Raw genomic sequence first — 22829 nt, 5'->3', positions numbered from 1 at the left:
GTGATATGGCCATTTTGAAATGAATGACACTATTGATAGCAGTACTAACTACAGACATTTTAATAGTACACTGGGTTGTGTCAATTAACAAAACAACCAAACAGAGAATTACAAGTGTTTTTTTTCCAGTCTGGAAATATCTTGTGGATGATTTGGTCCCTTCAGCTATTCTTGCAGATTCAACGTGTACACGACATACTTGGCCTGTCCTTGAGTCACTGTTCAACTTCTAACAATCAACACACGAGCACGCAAACAATCTATTTCTTGCGCTCTTTCAAATCTTTTTTCCTCTCGCTGTTTTCTTTCTCGTATTTGTCCCTGTCGGATTTTGTCACGCTGTTGTAAGAGGGCGGGGAGGCCGTGGACGGGGTCATTTCCGTTTTGTCCGAGGTGGAGTTCTCGTTGAATTTGCAGATGACCATCACGTCCTTGTCCGGGTCGCGCAAGCCCTCTTTCAGCTGCTCTTTGTAGAGGGCCGAGGCCTTCTTCATGGTCGTGCAAATCATGTAGCGGCGGAAGGCTCTCTGGATGACAACGGAGGACGTCTCTTCCTGCTTGCGGCGGAGCGTGGTGGTGATGGGCTCGTACGACACCTTGGAGGGGTTGGACGCCATGAAGCGTTCCTCCATCTGCCCTCGCAACACGTCCATTTCGCCGCCTTCCCCGAGTACTCGCTTGGTGAAGGCGAACAGGATGTCCAGGCAGTGGATGCGCTCGCCGCTGACCATGGGCAAGTCCATCGAGATGAGCTGAATCATGTTGGGCTTGGGCATGCGCAGCGGCGGGTCCAGAGCGTCGGCAAAGTCCGAGAGTTTGCTGTACTCCACGAACTGCGTGGCGTCGGAGTCGAAGCGCTCCCACACTTCGTAGAACATCTCAAAGTCGTCCTCGCTCAGCGGCTCGGCACTCTCTTCGGTGGCCACGCTGAAGTTCTCCAGGATGACGGCAATGTACATGTTCACCACGATGAGGAAGCAAATGATGATGTAGCTGACGAAAAAGAAGATGGCCACCGAGGGGTTGCCGCAGTTGCCTTTGTAGTAGTTGCCCGGGTGCTCCATTTGGCTGTCGCAGTCGGGTTCCCGCTTGTTCAGGATGGGGGCCAAGAGACCGTCCCATCCGGCTGAGGTAGTGATCTGGAACAGGCAGATCATACTATTCCCAAAGGTCTCGAAATTGAACAAGTCGTCGATTCCAGACTCCCGTTTGACGTAGGCAAAGTTGGACATGCCAAAAATGGCGTAGATGAACATGACTAAGAAGAGGAGGAGGCCAATATTGAAAAGGGCGGGAAGTGACATCATCAGGGCAAAGAGCAGCGTCCGGATGCCTTTGGCACCCTTGATGAGACGGAGAATACGGCCGATCCTGGCTAGACGGATCACTCGGAATAATGTCGGCGAAACAAAGTATTTCTCGATCAAGTCGGACAAAAACATTCCTGCCGGAGTAAAAACGTCCACAATTAGCACATTTGGAATAGAACTGAACTCCGAATAGAGGCACCCATGTCGCGTCCTTACCTACAATTGACAGGATCACCACCACAAAATCAAAGATATTCCAACCTACGGTGAAGTAATAGTGACGCAAGGAGACCATCTTTAGTATGCTCTCCCCTGTGAAGAGCACAATGAAGACCAGGTTGATCCAGTAAAGGATGTCGTCCATGTCATCAGTCTGGTCATCGGTCTCCACCATCATGGTCACCATGTTAAGGCAGATGAGGATCATAATAACGATGTCGAAAGCTTGCTTTGTTATGCAGTCAAACACACAGCCTTGAAATGCATTCTGAGGGCCAAACAGATCAGTATTTTAGGATCATCCGAGTCAATAGAGCAGGATGGCAATCCGGCAAAAAGGACCAGCGTGAACCCTACCGTTGGTCGAGGAATTGGTTTCTGCGGTTTCTTGGAGCCTAACTTCTTCATGGCGTTGTAGTATTTCTTCTGTTCTTCTGTCATAAAGATATCCTGCCCTCCAAAGTATAGAACAGTTGAGACGATATGGTTACAACCACGGAAATAAAACAACATGTTAGCCTATTCAAAATGTCAGAATGATAATTAGCACGAATTGCGCATTTCACTGACAGAGGGTATACAACCAATTGCAGACCTTGAATCATTTATTTTGCTCACTTCTATTAATCGGGTAAACTGGATCACTTCTTGTCAGTTTTGTTCGAAATCAATTGGTTTCTCAGAAAAGGCTACTTATCTTTTTCTTCTGCTGGTTGAAGTTGTCAATAATAACACCAATGAACAGGTTGAGAGTAAAAAAAGAACCAAAGATGATGAAGATGACAAAGTACAGGTACATGTACAAGTTGACTTCGTATTTGGGTTGATCCTCCAGCTAAATGATTAAGACAGAAAGAAAAAAAATGGTGTTGACACATTGACCTATTGTGTATTGATTTTGTAATCCGGAAAAAAAACTCACATCACGAGAATCCACCGCGGCATACATGATGTCCATCCAGCCCTTAAAGGTTGCCTAGAAACGGATAACGGTCCATGAGTCGGTAACATTGTTTCCAAAGACGGATGTACAAATCTCAAAAGTATTGGTACAGGCAAAGGATGAACATTTACAAGTGTACAATATATGCTTATATACTAAATATACAAGCAAGTGTGCCCCAACACCCTAAAGGCTGAAGACTGCGTGCATATGCCCTCTACTAGCCAACTCGTAACCTATAGGCAATTAATGAATCAACCCTAATACAAATATTAAAAAAGGGCAATCAATAGAAAGTAGCCCGTACTACCTAGGCACCAAGTTTAAGACAATGGCTTCACGAATGACACCAAGAACGAAAACAAAAACCTGTGTGGCGATTTGACAGGCCTTCAGGCTTTAAAAAATAGATGTTATATATTGCTACCTTGTGCATCAGATCTTAAAAGAGGAAATGTTGATTTGTTTTCTCACATTCATCTTGTAATAACAAGCGCAATTGTTTTCAGTTCATAGCAAAAGTAAGAAAAAAAAAGGCCTCACTGTTCCTAAACATTTTAGAAAAAAGTGTAATGAGCTAGTTTCTGTTTTTAGAACTGTCATTGGTTGGCCTGGTATCAACTCCAAATCTCTGGCGTGGAATATAAACTTGCGCGAAAAAAGCAAAAAGCCAATTGTCCCTTTTTGAAAACCTCACCACTTGTAACAACGCCAAATAACCGGCGCCGACGTTGTCGAAATTGATTTTGACATTCTTCCATCTGGCGCTGTCGTTGACCAAATACAGGCACTCAGTCTTGTTGTTGACCACTTCGATGGGAAAGACCTTGTCAGTGGTCGTGTTGACGCAGTAGTAGTACTTCCCTGCAAACAGGTTGACCCCCATGATGCTGAAGATGAGCCAAAAGATGAGGCAGACCAGCAGCACGTTCATGATCGAGGGGATGGCGCCCAGGAGTGCATTCACAACAACCTGGACAGTATCAAAATACAGAAGAAAAAAAACCTCAACACCATTGCAATCAACTGGAGGAGCTCTGTTTACCCAAATAGGAAAGACTTCTAATTTTGGATGAGTGGCCATTTACAATCATAATCACTTGACTTTACTTCCATTAAGTAAAAGCTACATTTATTCAGTGATGTCTGCACACAAAAGCATTGACTATCAGACAGATAAGAATGTGACGCTTGATTGAGTCAAGTTTATAATTTGATAGGAAAAAAAGCAAAACAGAAAAAAACCTTGGAGGCAGGATGAGGTCACAACATTTGTCTGACTGTAAATGAAAAAAGACACACAACAAAGAAAAAGATTACAGGTCACATTTACAAGGCACCAAACGAGCAGCGTTAAAAAAAGCAATGTCTGCAATACATCGATCGACACAATGTAAAAAGAAACATGCGGATAGAAGAAGTACAGAGTTGAATTGGAAGGAGAACACAAGCATGCAGCTCAATTGCAAGTTTACATTTGAAAGGTATTTAGTAGCTTATCCATTGCGACACCATGCCAGGTAAAAAAAAACGACCTAGGATGTCTTAAAAGAGGACTAATTGTGTCTTAGCATCAGCATTCCTTGCAAAATTGGGATGAACAGGGAGTATGACTCACCCTCATGCCCTCGAACCGAGATAAGGCTCGAAGTGGTCGGAGGGCTCGCAGCGTCCTTAAGGATTTGATGGCGGTAAGCTCCGAGTAGCCCAGAGCGTTGGCCATAAGGCTAACAAGGGAGACCTGAGAGATCGAGGTGTATGAGATAAAGAGAATCGACCTTGTTTAACTGCATTAATCATTACAAATGTATTGAGATTTCAAGAAAAACAAACTGAGGGTTCTTAGAATAACCAAAACGAAAAGTCATGCAAAACTGGCATAAATAGCGCTTTCCTCAGACGACAACATTTTATTTTGGTGGCGCCCAACGATCGCAGTGTCAGATTACAAGACATTTTGTCACGTCAGTGTGTCTTGGAACAGACACGTTGTCACACTACAAGACCAGAGCCTGCTCGATCTTCGTGTAAAGCACGGTACGATATCTGATGTCATCAGGAGACAAGCAGCTGTCAATCAGTAATGGCCACTGAGGCACTTTGGTCGTCTGCTCTGCTAAGATCAACAAATTCGCTATAAGCGAGGGGAAATTTGCTTTCAATGTTTATTTTGTCTGCACAGCTGTGTTTCCCGGCACACTCGCAAAAACAAGGGATACAGAGAAAAAAAGTTACACGATGCAGCACGACTGGCAGAAATTCTGACATGCCTTGTGACATGGTCGTGATGCGGCAGTAGGGGAATAGCCCACGTTATTTCAAAGTATCATCCACGACAATCAGAGATTTTCCACGAAATGTCTGTCACGCCAAAATCGGACTGAAATCGTGTAGTCTGAGTCAGGCACAAATCAGATGTCTTATGAATTCATATTGCACGTACGTCAACAATGAGGAAGTCTAGCCAACACCAGGCATTGGTGAAGTACTTGACAAAGCCATAGGCCACCCACTTCAACAGCATCTCCAGAATGAAGATATAAGTAAAGACCTTGTCTGCATACTCCAACATTGTTTTGATGGTCCTTCTCTGTTCAATATAAACGTCCTCAAAAGCCTGAGCAAAATTGACAGAAAGAGGGGGAAAAAGTATTCACATTGGTGATAAAGGATGAACTTTTTGCTGATTAAGAACGAATGAAACCAAAGCTAAAGCTCTGATGCAATAAATGTCACACAAAATCTTGATAGAATTCCTGACAAGCCCCCAATTTAAGAAGCAAAAAGTAGAAAGATTAAGAGAAATTTCAAACTCACCAGTGCCCCACTGCTGAGCAGGATCATAAATATGATAAAGGACTCAAACCAGTTGTGCTCCACGATTACAAAACAGGTTTTTCGGAGCGACCACCAACTCTTAAATATGCTTTCTTCCTCATTGACCTGGCAACACTGGAATCTGCTTACACATCCTGCAGAAGAACGGGGAAGAACACAAATGGGACAAATGGCAGAAATAATCAGACCAGATTTGCTAGAATTATTAGCGTACGGATCTTAACCCTGCTCCTCCCTTCACTTTTTCAAACTGCAAGGTACCCATTCATATGTTCCGGCCTCCCTTCCCGCAAAAAACGAACAATTTTCAGTATTGGATGCCAACGTTACTCACGTTCGGATGAAGATATTTCTATATTCGAATTTGCAGAGAAAATGCCAGGTTGAATTATTAAGCGAAAAGGACGACAGACTACTTTTCTTTCTATCCTGATGAGCATTTCTCTTCACTGTCACTCCGCTGTGAGTTGAAGAGGGCAGCGCAAAGCATGAGCAGTTGTGTCCCACTTTTTTCTTGACTTAGCACACTTGTAGCCATCTCACCCTCAGTAAAGCAGGCCTCTGGGTCCAGTGACTCTCCCAGCTCCAGTTCCTCTGAATCGACACCATCTCCCGGTGGGCGAATATCAACAGTGCTCCCTTCCGAAGAGCTGAGTTTCCGGGGCTCAATGTTGAGCTTCTGCGTAGAGAAGGAGATGTTGCAAAAAGTGAGAGTCCAAAAGCAGCGCCATTTCAGGACTTCAAATGTCCTGAAGTGGTTATTAGTATTACTCTGATTATGCACTGTCATTAAATTAGAGTTGGGCATCCTTCTCATTGTCAACACATGCAACATTGATCAAATGTACCTACAGGCTTTGGTGTGACATATCTGAAGGCTCAAATCATATATAGCAACGTATGATATGGGGTGTGGGATATTACAATAATGCAACTGTGGGTACGTTTGATGTGACCTCAGTTTGAGGACGAGTGCATGCAGTATTTCAGTGCATCATCAATCCAAGCCTGAAATCGTACCAAGCAAGACGTGTGGTATTTTCACATCTACTGAGAAAGGAACTTCCCACATCAATTTGTCTTTCTTTACATAGCTCCAATAAATTAACTGCTTGAACCCATAGACCCATAATGCACTATGATCCACCCAGAAAAGGTTTTGAGATCCAATGTTCCTCAGTGACATGAAAATACAGTGTTTCCATTCCTTGAAAGCAGTGTTTAAGCCTTTTCTGTTTTTGTTCAAGTTGATAGATGACTGCATTAGCTTTCCAGCAAAAACCAGCACTGTGCACTGTTTATAAGACAGCATGTGGTTTGGTTGTTGAGTTTGAAAGACATTTAAAAGACACTGTATAAAGTCATGTATTGACCCTCCGTCATCTGCGTAACGTGAGACTCGTCCGTCTTGATGTTATTATCACTTTTGATAAAGAGTCATAATGTGTCATTCCAGAATTGGAGGACATAGGTATTACATTGCATAGTAAACATAAATATTTCAAATATGAATGAATATGAGTGGATCTCACAATTTGCACGCAACGCTATTATCATATCCTTTTCATCATGGTGGAAAAAGAAAGTGGTGAATAAATGACACAATAAGTTAGACTTGACACTATCGGACGATTTATGAAAAGAATGGGTTATGCGAATTTATGTTCTAGGTTTTATCAATCGATGAAAATGTCCTGGAAAACCACAGAATTGCTGAAAAACTCTGAAGCCAAAATTTCCTCCAATTTTGGAATGACCCTTCTACTGAATGCGCATGTCTTTCTGGTGTGTCAACTTTGAAACATGTCATCCCAGACAGTGCAGCAGTCCTGATTGCAGTGGGACCCAGCTAATAGAACATGGGAATGATGGAAGCATGCTTCTTAAGTGTGCACTGATTTTTGCAAAGATGCTGCCTAATTCTACCTCGGTATTCATTTTTACCTCGATGGGTTATGAGATGATATCCGGATGTATTTTTATATGTAGAAGCATATTTTTGCATGTTTTACTCCACTCGGCACTATGTGGCAGACAGTTCACTATTGTAGTCAAAGTTAATGGGAAATAATTGGGTTGATTCATGGTGTTTCCTTATAAAAGTGAGTGACAGAGTTAGGTGTTTTGACACCCTATGACATGTTACACATATATATATATATATATATATATATATATATATATATATATATATTTATATATATATATATATATATATATATATATACATATACACATACATACATACATACATGCATACATATGTATATACATATATACACACATATATATATAGTATGTATACATATATACACACATATATATACGTGTGTATGTATAGATTATATTATATTCCATATACACATATATATTAATTTTGTTCTCAAAAAGTGTCTTGTGAGAAATAAAGGAAAGTGGGTTGTGCGTGGGCGGAGGGCAAGACCAGGCAAGAACGAAAATGGGCAGTCCATTAAAAATGAGGAAAATAATGCCTGTTCCTAAATGACATTGGCAGTCCTCGTGGTGAGTGCTATGATACAGTAAAGTGCTCTTACAGTTCTTCTCTCACTGAAAACCTTGAGAGCATCTGTGACATGGCTGCAATAACAAATGGGGGGAGTTAAAGTAAGTCATGGGCAGTATAAACCAGCAATCAACCTCATGCCTGTGTTCAGAATGGAGTGAGGATTTTCACGCGGAAGAAATTTATGAACAGCGAGTGACACTATCTGTAACCACAAAATATTCCAATTATTTTGGGGATTCAAACACCTATATCCCGAAAAAAATAATGGTTTAAGTTGTCGGTGATATCCTCAGGGCTGTTACACTTATTATTGACAGAATGACAAACGCGCCAAGGAAAAATCCATGATTCAAGTAGGGCGTACAGCTGCCCAACAGATTTTTCTCCCCTGGAAAAAGATGCCATAGGGTGTGAGCTTGCATTAAATTCTGGAGAATTAAATAATTAACTAGAGTGGCAAAGGATCTGGTAAGAAAATGTGAAGGGCAAAGATGATTTAAATTGACGAGGACGTTCAATTAGATTGCATCTCGCTCACATGAGACGGAAGCGAGATCCTCCTTTAGGCCTTTCTCAATGAAATTAGCAGCATCTGTGCTGTTTCACAATGACCTTTTTAGTCTGTTTTTGAAGTGGTTGTCATAGTGAATCCAAGTCAACGCTAAGGGAAGCCGAAACTCATCACCGAAAGGTTTCATCTTTGTAAATGTCACAGTTCACGTGCTGAAAATGAATAGCAAGTATTTGTTGGAGGGAGGATTGGAGTCAAATGTATCCTGACTATTGCTGCTACCCACTCCTCAATCCATCCAACCAACATACCACCCCTCCTAATCTGTCTTGCGTAACGTCTGAAGGTTGAGTATGCAACCAACCCCATCACCTGTCATTAAACACACCTGCAAATAAGAGGCAAAAATATCTTGGGGAAAGAGCATGGATGGTTCAAAAGAGATCTTTCATACAGTACTTTTTGACCATAGGACAAAAAAGCAGGAATGCTCGAACATTGTGCTCCAATTCATTCAAATCAAAACATCAAGAAAGAGAAAAGCAGAAGTCTACTCTTACCTCTTTGCTGTCCTCCACGTCTGAGGAATCGCTGCTTAAATCTTCCGTGTTAAGGTTCTCAAAGTCTGATTCACCCACAGCGATAGGCACTGTGACTGTCAGGCTCGGGTTGTGAATAAATGACATGTAAGGACATTCGTCGATCGGGTACTTTTCAGGGCTATCCGCGTCGACCGTCCCCCCGGCGACAAGGCCTCCACCCGGGCGTCCGTTGCCCTCAGGTGTCATGTACATCCCGCTAGGGTCTTTGGTCATTTCACATGTCGTGTGATTAGTGATGCAGTTGCCTTTGCCGTTGCTATGCAGTTCTTCCAGAGGCTTATTCTCTTCATGCAGGTTAGATGCTTTCACACTCCCACCAAAGAACAGGCTCTGGAGGAATCGGCGCAAGGTAGATTTTAAAAAGGCAATGCCGCGTTGGATACGGCCCACGGCGATTTGCAAGTTATTCATTTCGCTGTCATCGTCAGTTGCCGCCAAGTTATCAGCGCTGAATGAGCTCAAAAGCAGTGCCAAAAACAGGTTCAGAACCTAAAAACAAGGAAACGAAAGCGACGCAAGACTGAGAACATCGGGAAGTGTTCAGGTTGTTGAGATAGATCATTTTGGTTTCCCTCTACAATACACGATATAAGAGGAAAATCTTTTTTTACCACCAAGTTTCCGATGACCATCACCATCATGAAGACGATCAGACACATTGTCGGTCCTGCTACCTCCATACAGTCCCACATAGTTTCGATCCACTCTCCACACAGGACCCGGAATACAATGAGGAAGGAGTGGAAGAAATCATGCATGTGCCAACGTGGCAGTTGGCATCCTCCGTCGTTTATGGTACAGAAGAACTCCTTGTAACTCTTGCCAAAAAGCTGCATTCCCACCACGGCGAAGATGAAGACGATAATAGCGAGCACCAGGGTCAAGTTCCCAAGGGCCCCGACCGAGTTCCCGATGATCTTGATCAGCATATTCAGAGTTGGCCAGGATTTAGCCAGTTTGAATACCCTCAACTATCAGAAAAATCAATGGCAAATATTGTTGTGATCTGGATTTGGAAGGCGCGGACTCGTCGGTCGTTTGTGTCCCTTACCAGTCGAAAGGACCTGAGCACAGAGAGGCCCTCTACATTGGACAAACCCAGCTCCATCAGACTGAGACTGACAATAATGCCGTCAAAAATATTCCAGCCCTCTTGGAAGTAATAGTAAGGATCGAGAGCGATGACCTTCAGGCACATCTCTGCTGTGAAAATGCCGGTGAATACCTATTTGAAGAACAAGGTTAAAGCTGTTGTGTGCATGAAAAGACATCTCGAGTGGTTGAAGGGTTGTGCAAATGTTTACAAGGTACCTGGTTTCCGACAGAAAGGACGTTGTTGAATTCTTTGGTCATTGGATAATGCTCCATGGCCATAAAAAGGGTGTTGAGGACGATGCAAATGGTGATCGTCAGATCCACAAATGGGTCCATGACCACCATGTTGACAAACTCTTTTATTTTAAGCCAGGCAGGGCAACAATCCCAGATCAGACAAGTGTTGGCAAATCGATACCAGCAGGGGGGGAATTTCTGTCTAGACTCTTCAAGCTCTGGTGAGGGAAGAGGCATGAAAATGAAGTGAAAAATAAAAGGGCAAGGAAAATAGACTAAATAAAACTGAGGTGGTCATATTGATCATGTTTCTAACAATGATAATACAGCTAATTGGATTGGATTGGATAACTTTATTCATCCCACAGTGCTTTAACATACCGCCAGGAGTAGGAAAAGCTTTCGGTAACTGCCTTCAATTTAATTTGAAAATGTATACTACATGTAAGCTTTCTGACCTTCCATGGTGTTGGTGAGGATGCTGGCCACACTCATGGCTCTCTGCCTGCCCCCCGGCTCTTCTAAATAATCAATCGAGTGTTGTTTCCTCACCTCAGTGTCTGTAGTCGTACCCTATGGAAAATTGCATACGTTATTATGATATATCATTTGACCAAAGCGTCATGGAAAAATTACAATTTAGAGCCCTTCAATACGGTCATCCCTGAAATCCCCCCATTCATTCGAATATTTTCCGTTGCGCTTATCCTCACAAGAGTTGCGGGGGTACTGAAGCTGATCACAGCTAAGTACAGGCAGTAGCTGAAGTACACTTGTAATTGGTTGACCAGACAAACAACCATTCACGCACACATACCTAGGGACAATTTCTACTGTTCAATTAGCCTGCCATGCATGTCTTTTGGATGTGGGAGGAAACCAGAGTACCCGGAGAAAACCTACGCAGGGACAGGGAGACATGCAAACGCCACACTGTCAGGTCGTGTGACTCCAGTCTCCAGCTTTTTCCAAGTAATTAAGTTGCAATTAATAACGGAGTTCAAAAGTGACTCATGTCACAACAGGAGACATACCGGAGAGTTAGAGACAGAGGTTCCCCCGACCAGCGAAACGGCGCCATTGCAGTCCACCGCGCAATGCATCTTGCCATTGGCTGGAAGAATCACGCGGGGTACCACGAGGCTGGTCTGGCTGACGGCGCTGCAACGACGCTCCAGGCGACGTGGCAAGAAGAGGGAGCCCCGACGACTGTCGCTCTCTTCGAAGGTGCTGTGCTCGTCATCCGCAAAGTCGTTTTCGGAGCCCATGTCGCGAGCTCGTCCGCGGAAGCTGAAGAGGCTTCCCTGGCTGTTCCTCCGTGGTGAGAAGAGCGATCCACGTACACTGAGCAGAGACTGTAACCGGACGTTTTCAGCTCTTTAGTTCATTCCCTGCCATTGACCGTGACGGATGTCCAATCTATTTTAACTCAGAGCCCTGGAGGTGAATTATCACTTTTTCCGAGCGATAGATGTCCAATTCAGTTGCAGTTAAAATGGATTGGAATTGGATTTAGAAGTGAAAGTGTTTGAGGAATTTGTACCTGATTGGGTGACGAGCATCTTTTTTCATACGACAATCGGTTAGCATCCATGGAGAAGTGGAAGGATCTGTTGATGCTGTCCACAGTTACAGATTTATGGAACCTGTTGCATGAAGCCTTCTCCTCCTCCTCTTCCTCTTCCTCCCTCTGTTTCCTTTTCTTCCGCCTATTGCGTCGCTCTTTTGCACTTTTCGAACTGAGCTTGGATGTCACAGAGGAGGACTCAGAGGTGGGGCCCCCCCTCTGGTCGTACTCGTCACACTCCGGTGCTGCTGCCGTGGCAACCTGTCAGCCAATTGGATAACAAAACACAGTTGTCATGACGACCTGACGGCAGGCTGGAAGGCTGCGAGAATAAGTATGGAAGAAGAGACGGCCTGGCAGTCAAAAGCCGTCATAGCGGCGCGGATTACACTGGTATTTTTCCCAGTCAAAATGACATTGTTATTGTTACCTCAATGACATAATATAGACGTCAAAGCGTTCTTGCCTGTGCTTCCTCCTGCTGCCTCTTGAGCTGTTCCATCATAGCCTGGAACTCTTCTTCTTTTTGTTGGGCCTCCTCTATGGTGGCCTGGTTTTGCTCATCATAAGCCATGGCCACAACAGCCAAAATCAGATTCACAAGGTAGAAGGAACCCAGGAAGATCACCAAAACAAAGAAGATCATGTAGGGCTTCCCAGCAGCACGTAAAGTCTGAAAGAGTCACGATTAGAAGGATCATAATGACAAAAAGTTATTTAAATTTTAAATCTGTGTGTGTGTGTGTGTGTTTGTTTGTGTAGTGATTTAGAGATCATACAAACCTGTTGATAGAGGTTTTCCCAGAAGTCCTGGGTCATGAGTCGGAACAGAGACAGGAAAGCCCAACTGAAGCTGTCAAAACTTGTGTAGCCAAAGTCTGGATTACGGCCCGCTTTGACACAAATAAAGCCTTCGGGACAAAGCCTGTCACACAATGATAGATTTGGCCTAATTTCAATGCCTATGGGTCGATATTAGTCAAAGATCGCGAGTTAGATTACAATGTAATTGCAAAATTAAGTCTCACAAAGATGGTCTAGCAAGTGAATTAAGACCATTAAAAATGACGGATAAATATTGTATGACGCCTTAGAAATAAAGGAAATGGTCAAGAAAATAAATGTGTAAAATGAATACTTACCCAGCCCCACTGCCATTTCCACAGAGCAGAGCATCCTTCCGACCTGGGAGGAAATAGTAATTACCTAAAAGGGAAGAGAACATAAAAGTTACTGTTGCTCTTCCATTGGCATTTTACGAACAAAAAAAAAAGTTGAGACGCACTACAAATATCCTGAATTTTACATAGAATCATCACACGTAGCTTCTATCAAGTTTAGCGCCAGTCTAATTTGCAGCCAAATACTGAGCATACTGCACATCTGGCACACTTCACGAAGCTTACTGTCATCACTGATGTACTCGGTCCAGTTGAAGGAGCTCCCTGTGCTGTTAGGGAACATGTCGCTGACTTCTGCTAGGCTGCCGTTGAGAAGAAACATGTCGGTCGCAAGGGATTGGCTGCTGTTGGTGCTGTTGTCATGGATTGGAAAGCGCACACATTTCTGTCTTAGATTGCCCATGAAGAGTTGCAGGCCAATGAGAGCAAAGACGCTGAGGCAGAACACCGTCAGGATCATCACATCTGACAGCTTTTTGACTGACTGGATCAGAGCACCAACAATTGTCTTCAAACCTAAAGGCAAAAGAAAGAGGAATTAGGATTACGGCCTTTTATAAACAATTTAACGACAACATCTTTCTAAATAACAAGAGGTCAGTTTGAGATTTCTGAATGAATTACTGGACTTTCATTCAAGAAAGATGACTACGGTCACCATCCATCATGGATAAACAGAATTTGCAAGATTTTTTATTTTTTATTTTTATTTTTTTTACATCAGACAAAAAAAAGTTTGTTTGGTTCCAGATGGAATGCATTATTACAATGCATTAAAAAACTTTGGAAAGTAGTCTATGCCAAAATGAATTGTTTACCTGAAGAAGACCCTCACATACATAAAACATGCATTTTCCAAATTGGAAGGCTTCAGCCAATCTGAACCGGCATCATTTTATTATTTATAATGGGAACGTGATAGTATTAAAAGCCCAATAAAATGGATTATAAAAAATATTGTGGAGAGAGCGCCTATCAAAAAGACTATGCTACCTAAAACAAATGTGAATTTCCCACAGCGAGTTGGCATGAGAACCTGCAAAACATCGCACCCCTTTATTGTATTCAAATGCAAGATCTACGAGATGGTATTAATAGTGAGCAGTATGCCCAGCTAGAGTTGCTTTAACATATTTGACAAAAATCTTTCACAGTACATAAAATGAAGTCATATTTTAGTTATTGTAATTCGTCTTAACATATCTTTTTCCTCCTGATTTGTGCAACGAAAATTGCTAGTCACTAGGTTCCAAACAACAGAACATGCCACAAACACAGACGCACATGCATTGCCACCAGCAAATCTTCCTTTGCAATGTCTCATGCGTAAAGTAAAAAAAAAGAGAGAGAGCACAAAATCCACAGGTGGCTCCCAAGGCAAGAATAGATTTCAAAGAAAGCATTCTGCCTTTCTATGTGTCTAAAAACTAGGAATCCGTTCAATCTCTGCAGATTGGCGTCAGATTCCAGCTTTTTCTTTTTGGAAGGCAACATGAGGGATGGCAAAACGGTGTTGTCAAGCTTTGCTAGGGTGAGGATGATCTCAGAAGTGAGTACATGTTGCCCAAAACGCCACTAAACAGTGAGCATTTGATTGGCCCTTTTAAAGCCTTGATGGTGTGCTCACCTGGGATGACCGATATAGTTTTCAGGGCCCGCAGAACCCTGAAGGTTCGCAGCGCTGATACATTGCCCAGGTCCACAAACTCTGTGACATATCTGTAAGGGAGGAGGTAGCGAGGCAGGGGGGTGGGGGTTGGGGGGGAGTCGCCAGGTGTTTTGGGGAATGCGCACGTTCACGCGCACACAACACAAACATCCACACGCACGACATAAGAAAACAAAAGGGGCGGGGTCGTGGAAAAGGGGAAGGAGCGGCAAATGGTCACACACAGGAGGATAAACTAGGGCAGCCTTACCTGGTATGACTGAGATAGTTTTCAAAGCTCTCAATACTCTGAATGTGCGCAGAGCTGAAACATTGCCTAGGTTTATAAACTCGGTTATATACCTGCAGAATTAAATGCACAGTTATCACACAGCATCACTCAAGCATGAGCACAAGAAAATGGGACACCGTTATTAAATGGGTGACATTATTTCGGTGTGATGCTTCGGGACACTCGGCTTTGAACGTGCTTGATGTGTGATTTCCGGCCGACTCTACCGTGGGAATTTGTAGTCATGAAGTCCAATATTGATCGCGTTAACTATTCGGTGATAAAAGTGTCAAGGGTGGCAAAATACTCACGCCATGAGGATGACGCTAAAGTCCAGCCAGTTCCAAGGATCCCGCAGAAACGTAAACTTGCCCACGCAGAAGCCTCTGGCCAGGATTTTTATGAGCGACTCAAAAGTGTAAATCCCTGTGAATGTGTATCTGGCGAAAAAGTAAACTGTCTTATAACATGACAAACTGCAGCATATGAATTAGCCTTCGTACAGCCGCCATGTTATGTTTATGTTATTTGTGTTACACCTTTTTTTAGGTAGACGTTTTAAGATTCTGTTACTATGACAACCAGGGACAGAGCGAGTCAATAAGGCAACGGCGAGGCTTAATACCACACCAGAGAGTAAAGAATAAAAAGTCAGTGCTTGTACCTCTGCAGCTTTAGTCTGACATGATACTGCATCTGTGCAGTACAGCAAATAGACTCTGGCCGTCGACATTTAACACTGTGGCAATAGACGTTCATTCCAATTGAATAAGGGGCAAGGAATAAGTCGTCAATGGCAGCCAATGAGTTAACAACAGACACGCTTCACCCCGCTCCCAATTCATGGCCCGAGAAACTGTGTGTATTACGTAAGCTAATATTTAATAAACACAGTAAGCATTAAAAGAGTTGCATTTACGAGAAGACCGAACCGATGACTACATTCGAAAGTGCCAAAGTAACTTACTCTACATTCTTGGCCCATTCTGGAGGGTTACTTAGGGTCATGAAAGCACAGTTGGTTATGATGGTGAACATGATCAACACGCTGAACATCGTTGATACACAACAGTCAAGGAACACTATGGAATGAATGTTAGCTGACAGACCTTGAAGGCCGCATCACTGTTACTTTTTGTAAAGGATATGAGTGGACTAAAACTCGAATAGCTATTCTCCTAAGCGGGTTGAAGGGGCTTAGGATGTACAAGGCAGGAGTGGCGTTGAAACGGAAGATTGCCTTCCCACGATTCAATACTATGAAAGTCTGAAAAGGAGAAAGAAAAAGAAATTATTATTCCAAACATACATCAATGTACATGCGATTACACTAACTAAACAGTCGTCCATTTCCTGTGTTGCGCTTGTTTGTGGAACATTTTGGATTTGGCACAATAAAAAAATGATCAAAGCATGCTTTGACTTTATTTCCACAGTCATTTTCAAACGTGTATGCAAACAGTGACTGAAAACGTACACGTTTAAAAAAACAAAAAAACAAAAAACAGAAAGATGTGAAAAAGTTTACAAATTTACTAAACAAAGCTGCAGCTTCGATCATTTGACAGTAAAACGCCACGGTCAGAAAACGTTGAGATCGATTCAAACAGACCTTCTGGTTGCTGTAAAAGCTGTCCAAATCCTCCAAAGGAGTGGACACCAAACTTGGAGGAATGTCACCATAGATGAAGGCAAGTGATTTCCCTGCCTCCAAGTCACTGTTAGGCTTGGGGCCATTTTCGTCATCACAGTCGCTGCGACGCTCTGCCCGCGGTCGCCGGGACTCTTCTTCGGCGATGCGCCTCTCGATGGCGGCCAGAGACTCCGGGACAAAGGGGCGGAAGCTGTCAGGACTAGGCGGTACCAGCAACGGGGCCATTTTGTCATCCTGCTCCTTTAAGTCAAGAGTGGCTCAGTTGGATTAGGGAGCTGTGGTACAAAAAGAAATAATGCATAATAGTTGCGTTGTATCATTTCAATTCTATATTTCCACAGTGCAGCTTTTTTTTTCTAATTACATATTGGACATACTTTTTGGAGGAGAATTTTAGTACTGGTAGATTACTAAAATTAGGTTAGGTTAGAACTTTATTTAATCCCGTATTCGGGAAATTACTTGTTTGCAGTAGCAAGACAGATACAAGACAAACAAGACATTGTAGACCTAGGTAAAAAAAACTGGAGCCACACACAGGAAGTCTACAAAGTCTACACTACTAAGCAGATAAGTCATTAATTTGCCACTAAAATCTTTCATTAACTCTTCTCGCATCAAAACATGCTATGCCAATAAGCACTCAGCAGGCGTATTTATAAATCTAGTGACCAAATAATTGGCATTACTTTTCCGCTCTGTTGCAGCTTTGCTGTTAGTAGAAGCAGTGCACATCAGCTTGTTTGATGAACTGATTTATAAATACTGAATTAGATTCAGTTGAGTGTCCGCAGACTCAAATAACATGGAAAAGGATACTAGTAGTTATTGATATTATCTTGAAGCGGCAATTTCTGATATTTGAAGTGTTTTGTGAGATAGAATAGATGGGTGTTCCCAGGGAAGTGGTCCAAGTTCATATAACTGGTCTTGGAAGTATTATTCATTGGTTGCCGGTCTTTTGGTCGCCGGTCTTTTGGTCGCCGGTCTTTTGGTCGCCGGTCTTTTGGTCGCCGGTCCTTTGGTCGCGGTCTTTTGGTCGTGGTCTTTTGGTCGCGGTCTTTTGGTCGCCCGGACCGCGACAACAGGCGACCAAAAGACCGGCGACCAAAAGACCGCGACCAAAAGACCGCGACCAAAAGACCGCGACCAAAAGACCGGCGACCAAAACACCGACGACCAAAAGACCGGCGACAAAACAAGGTAAAACAACACGGTCTACGCATCAATAAAAGCCAACAATGGCCATGAGCAGTTTCACTGAGCCGAAGTGTGAGTGTATAAGAGTTTGTATGTACATGAGTTGTCCCCTTAGGAAGGTACATCAGTCAGGGTCTTAACAAGTTCTCCAACAAAAAACAATAAAAGTCCGGGAAATTTGGAGCTTTTCTTTAGCCTAATAATTAATAGGGCATTTAGTAAGACTAAATAGTAATCCGCAGTTTGTATTTAGGGAATTTGAGCAACGATTTAAATGGTAATTATCAATAACCTTCCGGGCGACCAAAAGATCGGCGACCAACAGACCGGCGACCAACAGACCGGCGACCAACAGACCGGCGACCAATCGACCGTGTACCCATGTCATGTATCTATGTTGTATATATTGTTGAAGGAAGAGCGCTCTGTCTTCCTTCTCGGGTTCGATTAATTTCGGATGTGGAAAATGTTGGTTGTCCAAATACAGGCTGATGAACAGTGACTTCAAAGCTTTTATTACAAAATATTCCGGGCACAGGTGAACCACAGGCAAGGCTGTCGTCCACAAATGCACGGAGACAAACAACTTACATTCACCTTTATTCTCTCAAGAGGGTAGTACCGAAACCGAACAGGGATGGGATTTTCCTCTACTTCATACAGTAAGCTATTTGTTATGAACCGGCAAATACAAGATAACGACAATATTGCAAGTCTTCAAGGACACATCTGGCTACATCGCTTTACTAAGGATAAGCTTGAGACTCATGGAGTCATGACAAGAAACGGGCAAAATACATATTTCAATGAGACCCACTTCAATATCTATGGCAAGGACGTATAGGGACAAGCCAAAACAATGAAATCCTGTCCCACTTCAGGTGTATATGGCAAAAGGGACGGTACCATAACCACCTGTTGCCATTCATAAAACAATGACTTACCTTTAACTAAACCGGTTCAGAACTCACACTGAGTAAACTTGCAGGTAATGTGAGACATCATTATTTCATTCAGAGCCTACATTTTCTGACACTTTTATAATCTAGGGTCCTGTGAGATGTATCTCAAATAGTATAAGCTGCTTCTTTTTTGTCTTCTCTGATTGATTCAAGTGGCTTTATTATTCCTGAAGCACTGTCAGGAACCATGGTGAATGAATCTTGCACATAAAGAGCTCAGCAGCGCATTAAAGCAGTTGCTTCCGGATTTAGATAAAGTGTAGTCAAGCAACGTCTATACAAATGAAGGGGTTAGGTTTCTTAAATGGAAAACAAAGCACTCCAAAAGCTATCCCACAGTGATTCGAAAACAGCGTTGTGAACAAGGACAACAATACTTTTGTCCGTGTAACAAAAAAATGCTTGTAAAAAGTGGATAATGAGTGGTTAGTATGTCCGTCTCAAAGTTCTGCGGTCGTGAATTCGATCCCAGGTTGGTCCTCACTGTGTGGAGCTTGCATGTGTGGGTTTTCTCTGGGTACTCTGGTTTCCTCCCACATCCCAAAAAAACATGCAGGGTAGGCTGGTTGAACACTAAATTGCCCCTAGATGATTGTGACTGTGAATGGTTGCCTCCTCGTGCCCTGCAATTGGTCACCGATTCAGTATAGTCTTGTGAGGATAAGTGGTTCAGAAAATGAATGAAAGATATATTTGGCAGCTGTTATACGGTGAACTTAAAAAGCTGCATAACACAGAGCATCCTTGCATGATCATGTTTCGATGATTCGTATGATGTGAATCCAAGACACGTTTGTAAGTAAGACTGTGAATTTTGCACTAAAGATCGAGTTGAAGCAAATCGTGAATTGGATCAAAATCGCAAGAATTGCCAGAATCGTTCAGCCTAAAATAAACCATTTACATGAGCCACTGATCACCCGCAACAGCCATATTTAGTGGCAAAATCTTTATTCGCTTGACAGTAATGCAATACAAACAACTGAGGCTTCGCAACCACCAATTTATGGAAAACACGAATCCAAAGCCAGGCCCGGGAACCACATGGCTGTGGTTCAAGGCGTACACTAAAATGACACCCGCGTAAACCACTGTGGTTTCCAACGCCTGAATGATTGAAAGCAATCCTTACAATAAACATAAATCCATTCACAGACCATCTGAGGCGCAAATATGACAAAAGAGGATGCGAAGATGCTCGGAAAAGAGTCTGGGCGTGCCCTTGCCAGATGTGTCTGTCTATTGACTTAAAAAAGGGAGCGGCCCCTTGTCTGGAAACATACAAACACCTTTTATCTTCCATCAATGGCCATTTAATAGTTCATTAAACTGCTTATCTCCCAACAATATTTTAGCCTAGGAAGCCCGGTGGTATTTTTCCTCCATTTTGTGTCCAATTTCTTCCATTATTTACACCTGGGCAAGAGGAGGAGAAACTAGGAAGCTCGGTGGTATTTTTCCTCCATTTTGTGTCTAATTTCTTCCATTAGTATTTACACCTTGGAAAAAGGAGCCGAAATGACTGACTCATAAATACACGGATTCATTTGAAAAGTGTAGTCATTGATTTTCGTGTACATGACGTCGATCCGTAGATTTTTAACAGTTGTGATGCGGACTTAGTTTCTTGAAATTGAGGAAATGTCTTGAAATACATTCGCGAACTTATTATTAGCAACTAGCAACGATTTTTTTTCTCGATGTGTTGTACGTCGAGAAGAATCGAATGGAGACTCACCATCGTGACGACGTTCCGCAGGTGGTCCTCATGATACAAATCTCATCTCATTTTCGCTTTTTCTTAAAGCCGCATTGATGGAGAGGACACAAGAGACAGGGGATGAACGACATCACTAAACCCCGTTTTGTCACACGTGTGTAATGGGAGCTTCTTCGTCAATTTGTGCCGCTTCCTGTTGGCTCACCTCGGGCACAATGTAAGCGCAATGGTGGCACCAGACGACGAACCCTTCGAGAACGTCAACAGGCACCGTCGAGGAGGAGGACAAAATCCACCAACTGTTAGGTTAGATAGAGGAAACGCGCATTTGCCGTCTTTGTCCTCTGCTGTTCTTTTGCAATATATTGCATTTACTCGCTAATTGGAATTGATTTGCTAATCCATTTCAATCTTATTAAGTGTTATCGTGTGTATAATTCAAAAGTCGCCCGTGGAAACGTTGCCACCTGTTGGCTCGCTCTTACTATTGCGTCATGGAGCTGTTGTAGCATGTTCACTTTTCCTATTTTGACACAAATAATATTTGACTCTATAGCAAGTGACTTTTTTATGATTTAAAAAAATATATATTTAAAAAAAATAATACACGTACATTTGGACTAGTGGTTGGCATGTCTGCTTCGCAGTCAGGGTTCAATTCCCGTCTCTGCATTTTCTCTAGTTTCCCCACACGTCCAAAAACACTGCAAATTGTTTTTAGGTAGAGGTGTGTATGTGAATGGTTGCTTGTCTTGTTGTGCCCCACAATGGCTGGCGACCAATCATGGGTGTAGCGGCTACACCCATGATTGGTCACCAGCCATTGTGGGGCTGTGACAGCAGCAGTACAATAGCTTAATTAACATGTCGCTCATCACTCTCAATTTAAAGACCGCTTTCTTTCGTTGAATTATAATATGTTCTTAATGTTGGAAGTAAATTTGAAAATAAATTTCCACCTTCAATTGTGTCTTTTTATCTTATATTTCAATCCCCAGGTTTGATAAATTACATTGCATGTCCAAATGCTCCTGGCAAATTTTAGTATCCATTCTGGCCCGCAAGTCAAAAAGTTTGCCCACCCCTGGTGTAGCCCAAATTCTGCCTGTGCTTAGCTAGAATAGGAACCCATACCCATGAATCTGAATCAATAGTTATCCATTAATTAATCATTCGTCTTGTGAGCTGAAGCCTGTTTCAGCTGACTTCGGGCGGGAGGCAAACTACATCCGAGACTGGTCGCCAGTCGGCCGTAGGGCACACAGACAGACGACCACTCACAATCACACCTCCACCGAATTGGAATCGAACCCAGACTGCCAGCACCAGAATGGCTATTAATAAATTAACAGTAAGTTAATGAAAACTAAATAAATTAAATACATATGCGCTTGTTATGGCTCCGAGTAACACTAAAGTTGATTGTTTTTCATAGGATTTAGTAACTGGTTGCCTTGCCTGTCTTCAACGGCGATAAACATCCAATCCAGTTTGACTGAGAGGGGGAAATAAATGTTGGTTCATTTGCTGGAAATAAAGAGAACAGTGTGGAATTTTACACATCTATACTGAACAAAGCAATGTCACACTTGTCTGTCCATTCCAAATCTCTATTGGCCTGCCTGTTCCAACTAATTGGCAGCAATATGTGAATTGGCTGCATTATTCATTAGAATCTATGTAAGAAGTTGGACACCATCTGAAATCTGAAACAGATTCTGGTTGCTTTTTTTTTGTTTAAATCAAGGACTTTAATCAGATAAGTATACAGGGATGACAAAAGTGCATTTATTTTGGTTTCTTTTTTTTTGTTAAACAATAATTTGAACCCATATCTGTGGTCAATGGTCAGATTACATGATTGGTGGCTCTTGAGACTCATCCTCAGTGGTGTTCAATTATCGCTTCTTTCAATTTATACAAACAGAATATATCGTGCCCAAATTGAGAATTTTACTGAGTTTTACTCTTTATCCTGCCTTGTTTTGTTCTGATTCAAATTACATTTAACTCACTATGTTTGAGGCAAACAAATTGGTATACACAGTATGTAATCATTATTTCGGTGAGTCATCTGAAATCGCCTCACATCTTGCAGCTTTTGAATTTTAAAGATTTTTTTTCGTAAAGCAACCTGAATCCAATATTTTACATTTAATGCCTGAAGTACCTGAATGGCTAAGTATGTCATTTATTTTCATCTTTCTTGGACTAAATATGTTAACTGTAATTAGCCTTTTTTCTTGAATAACCACATCCATTTGCTGAAAAAATGTCTCTAATCACTGAAATGTCCCAAAATGGTACAAGGCCTGGTTATTAA

The 22829-nt window shown here is 42.5% G+C and overlaps 1 protein-coding gene across 2 annotated transcripts; it reads right to left on the bottom strand.

Moving 5' to 3' along the window:
• Nucleotides 1-36: 36 nt before the first annotated feature.
• LOC144077284 (sodium channel protein type 2 subunit alpha-like) lies at nt 37-20913 on the bottom strand. 2 transcript variants are annotated; one of them, XM_077604911.1, is made up of 27 exons: nt 20525-20913; nt 16583-16899; nt 16120-16237; nt 15938-16028; nt 15282-15410; nt 14950-15041; nt 13256-13546; nt 12992-13055; nt 12633-12774; nt 12316-12522; nt 11826-12110; nt 11317-11637; nt 10741-10855; nt 10262-10500; nt 10002-10175; nt 9562-9921; nt 8909-9439; nt 5854-5989; nt 5290-5444; nt 4916-5089; nt 4091-4213; nt 3170-3445; nt 2452-2505; nt 2227-2364; nt 1887-1991; nt 1527-1797; nt 37-1444 (listed from the first exon to the last, which is right to left on the bottom strand). In XM_077604911.1, exons 2-27 carry the CDS (start codon nt 16847-16849, stop codon nt 261-263), a joined length of 6042 nt encoding a protein of 2013 aa, XP_077461037.1. In that variant the 5' UTR covers nt 16850-16899; nt 20525-20913; the 3' UTR covers nt 37-260. The 2 variants fall into 2 exon arrangements, with proteins under 2 accessions (XP_077461037.1, XP_077461029.1); XM_077604903.1 differs by lacking the exon at nt 14950-15041 and adding an exon at nt 14658-14749.
• Nucleotides 20914-22829: the final 1916 nt, after the last annotated feature.

The sequence above is a fragment of the Stigmatopora argus genome, chromosome 1, assembly GCF_051989625.1.
Source record: "Stigmatopora argus isolate UIUO_Sarg chromosome 1, RoL_Sarg_1.0, whole genome shotgun sequence".
NCBI lineage: Eukaryota > Metazoa > Chordata > Actinopteri > Syngnathiformes > Syngnathidae > Stigmatopora > Stigmatopora argus.
This window is presented reverse-complemented; position numbering and strand designations above follow the sequence as displayed.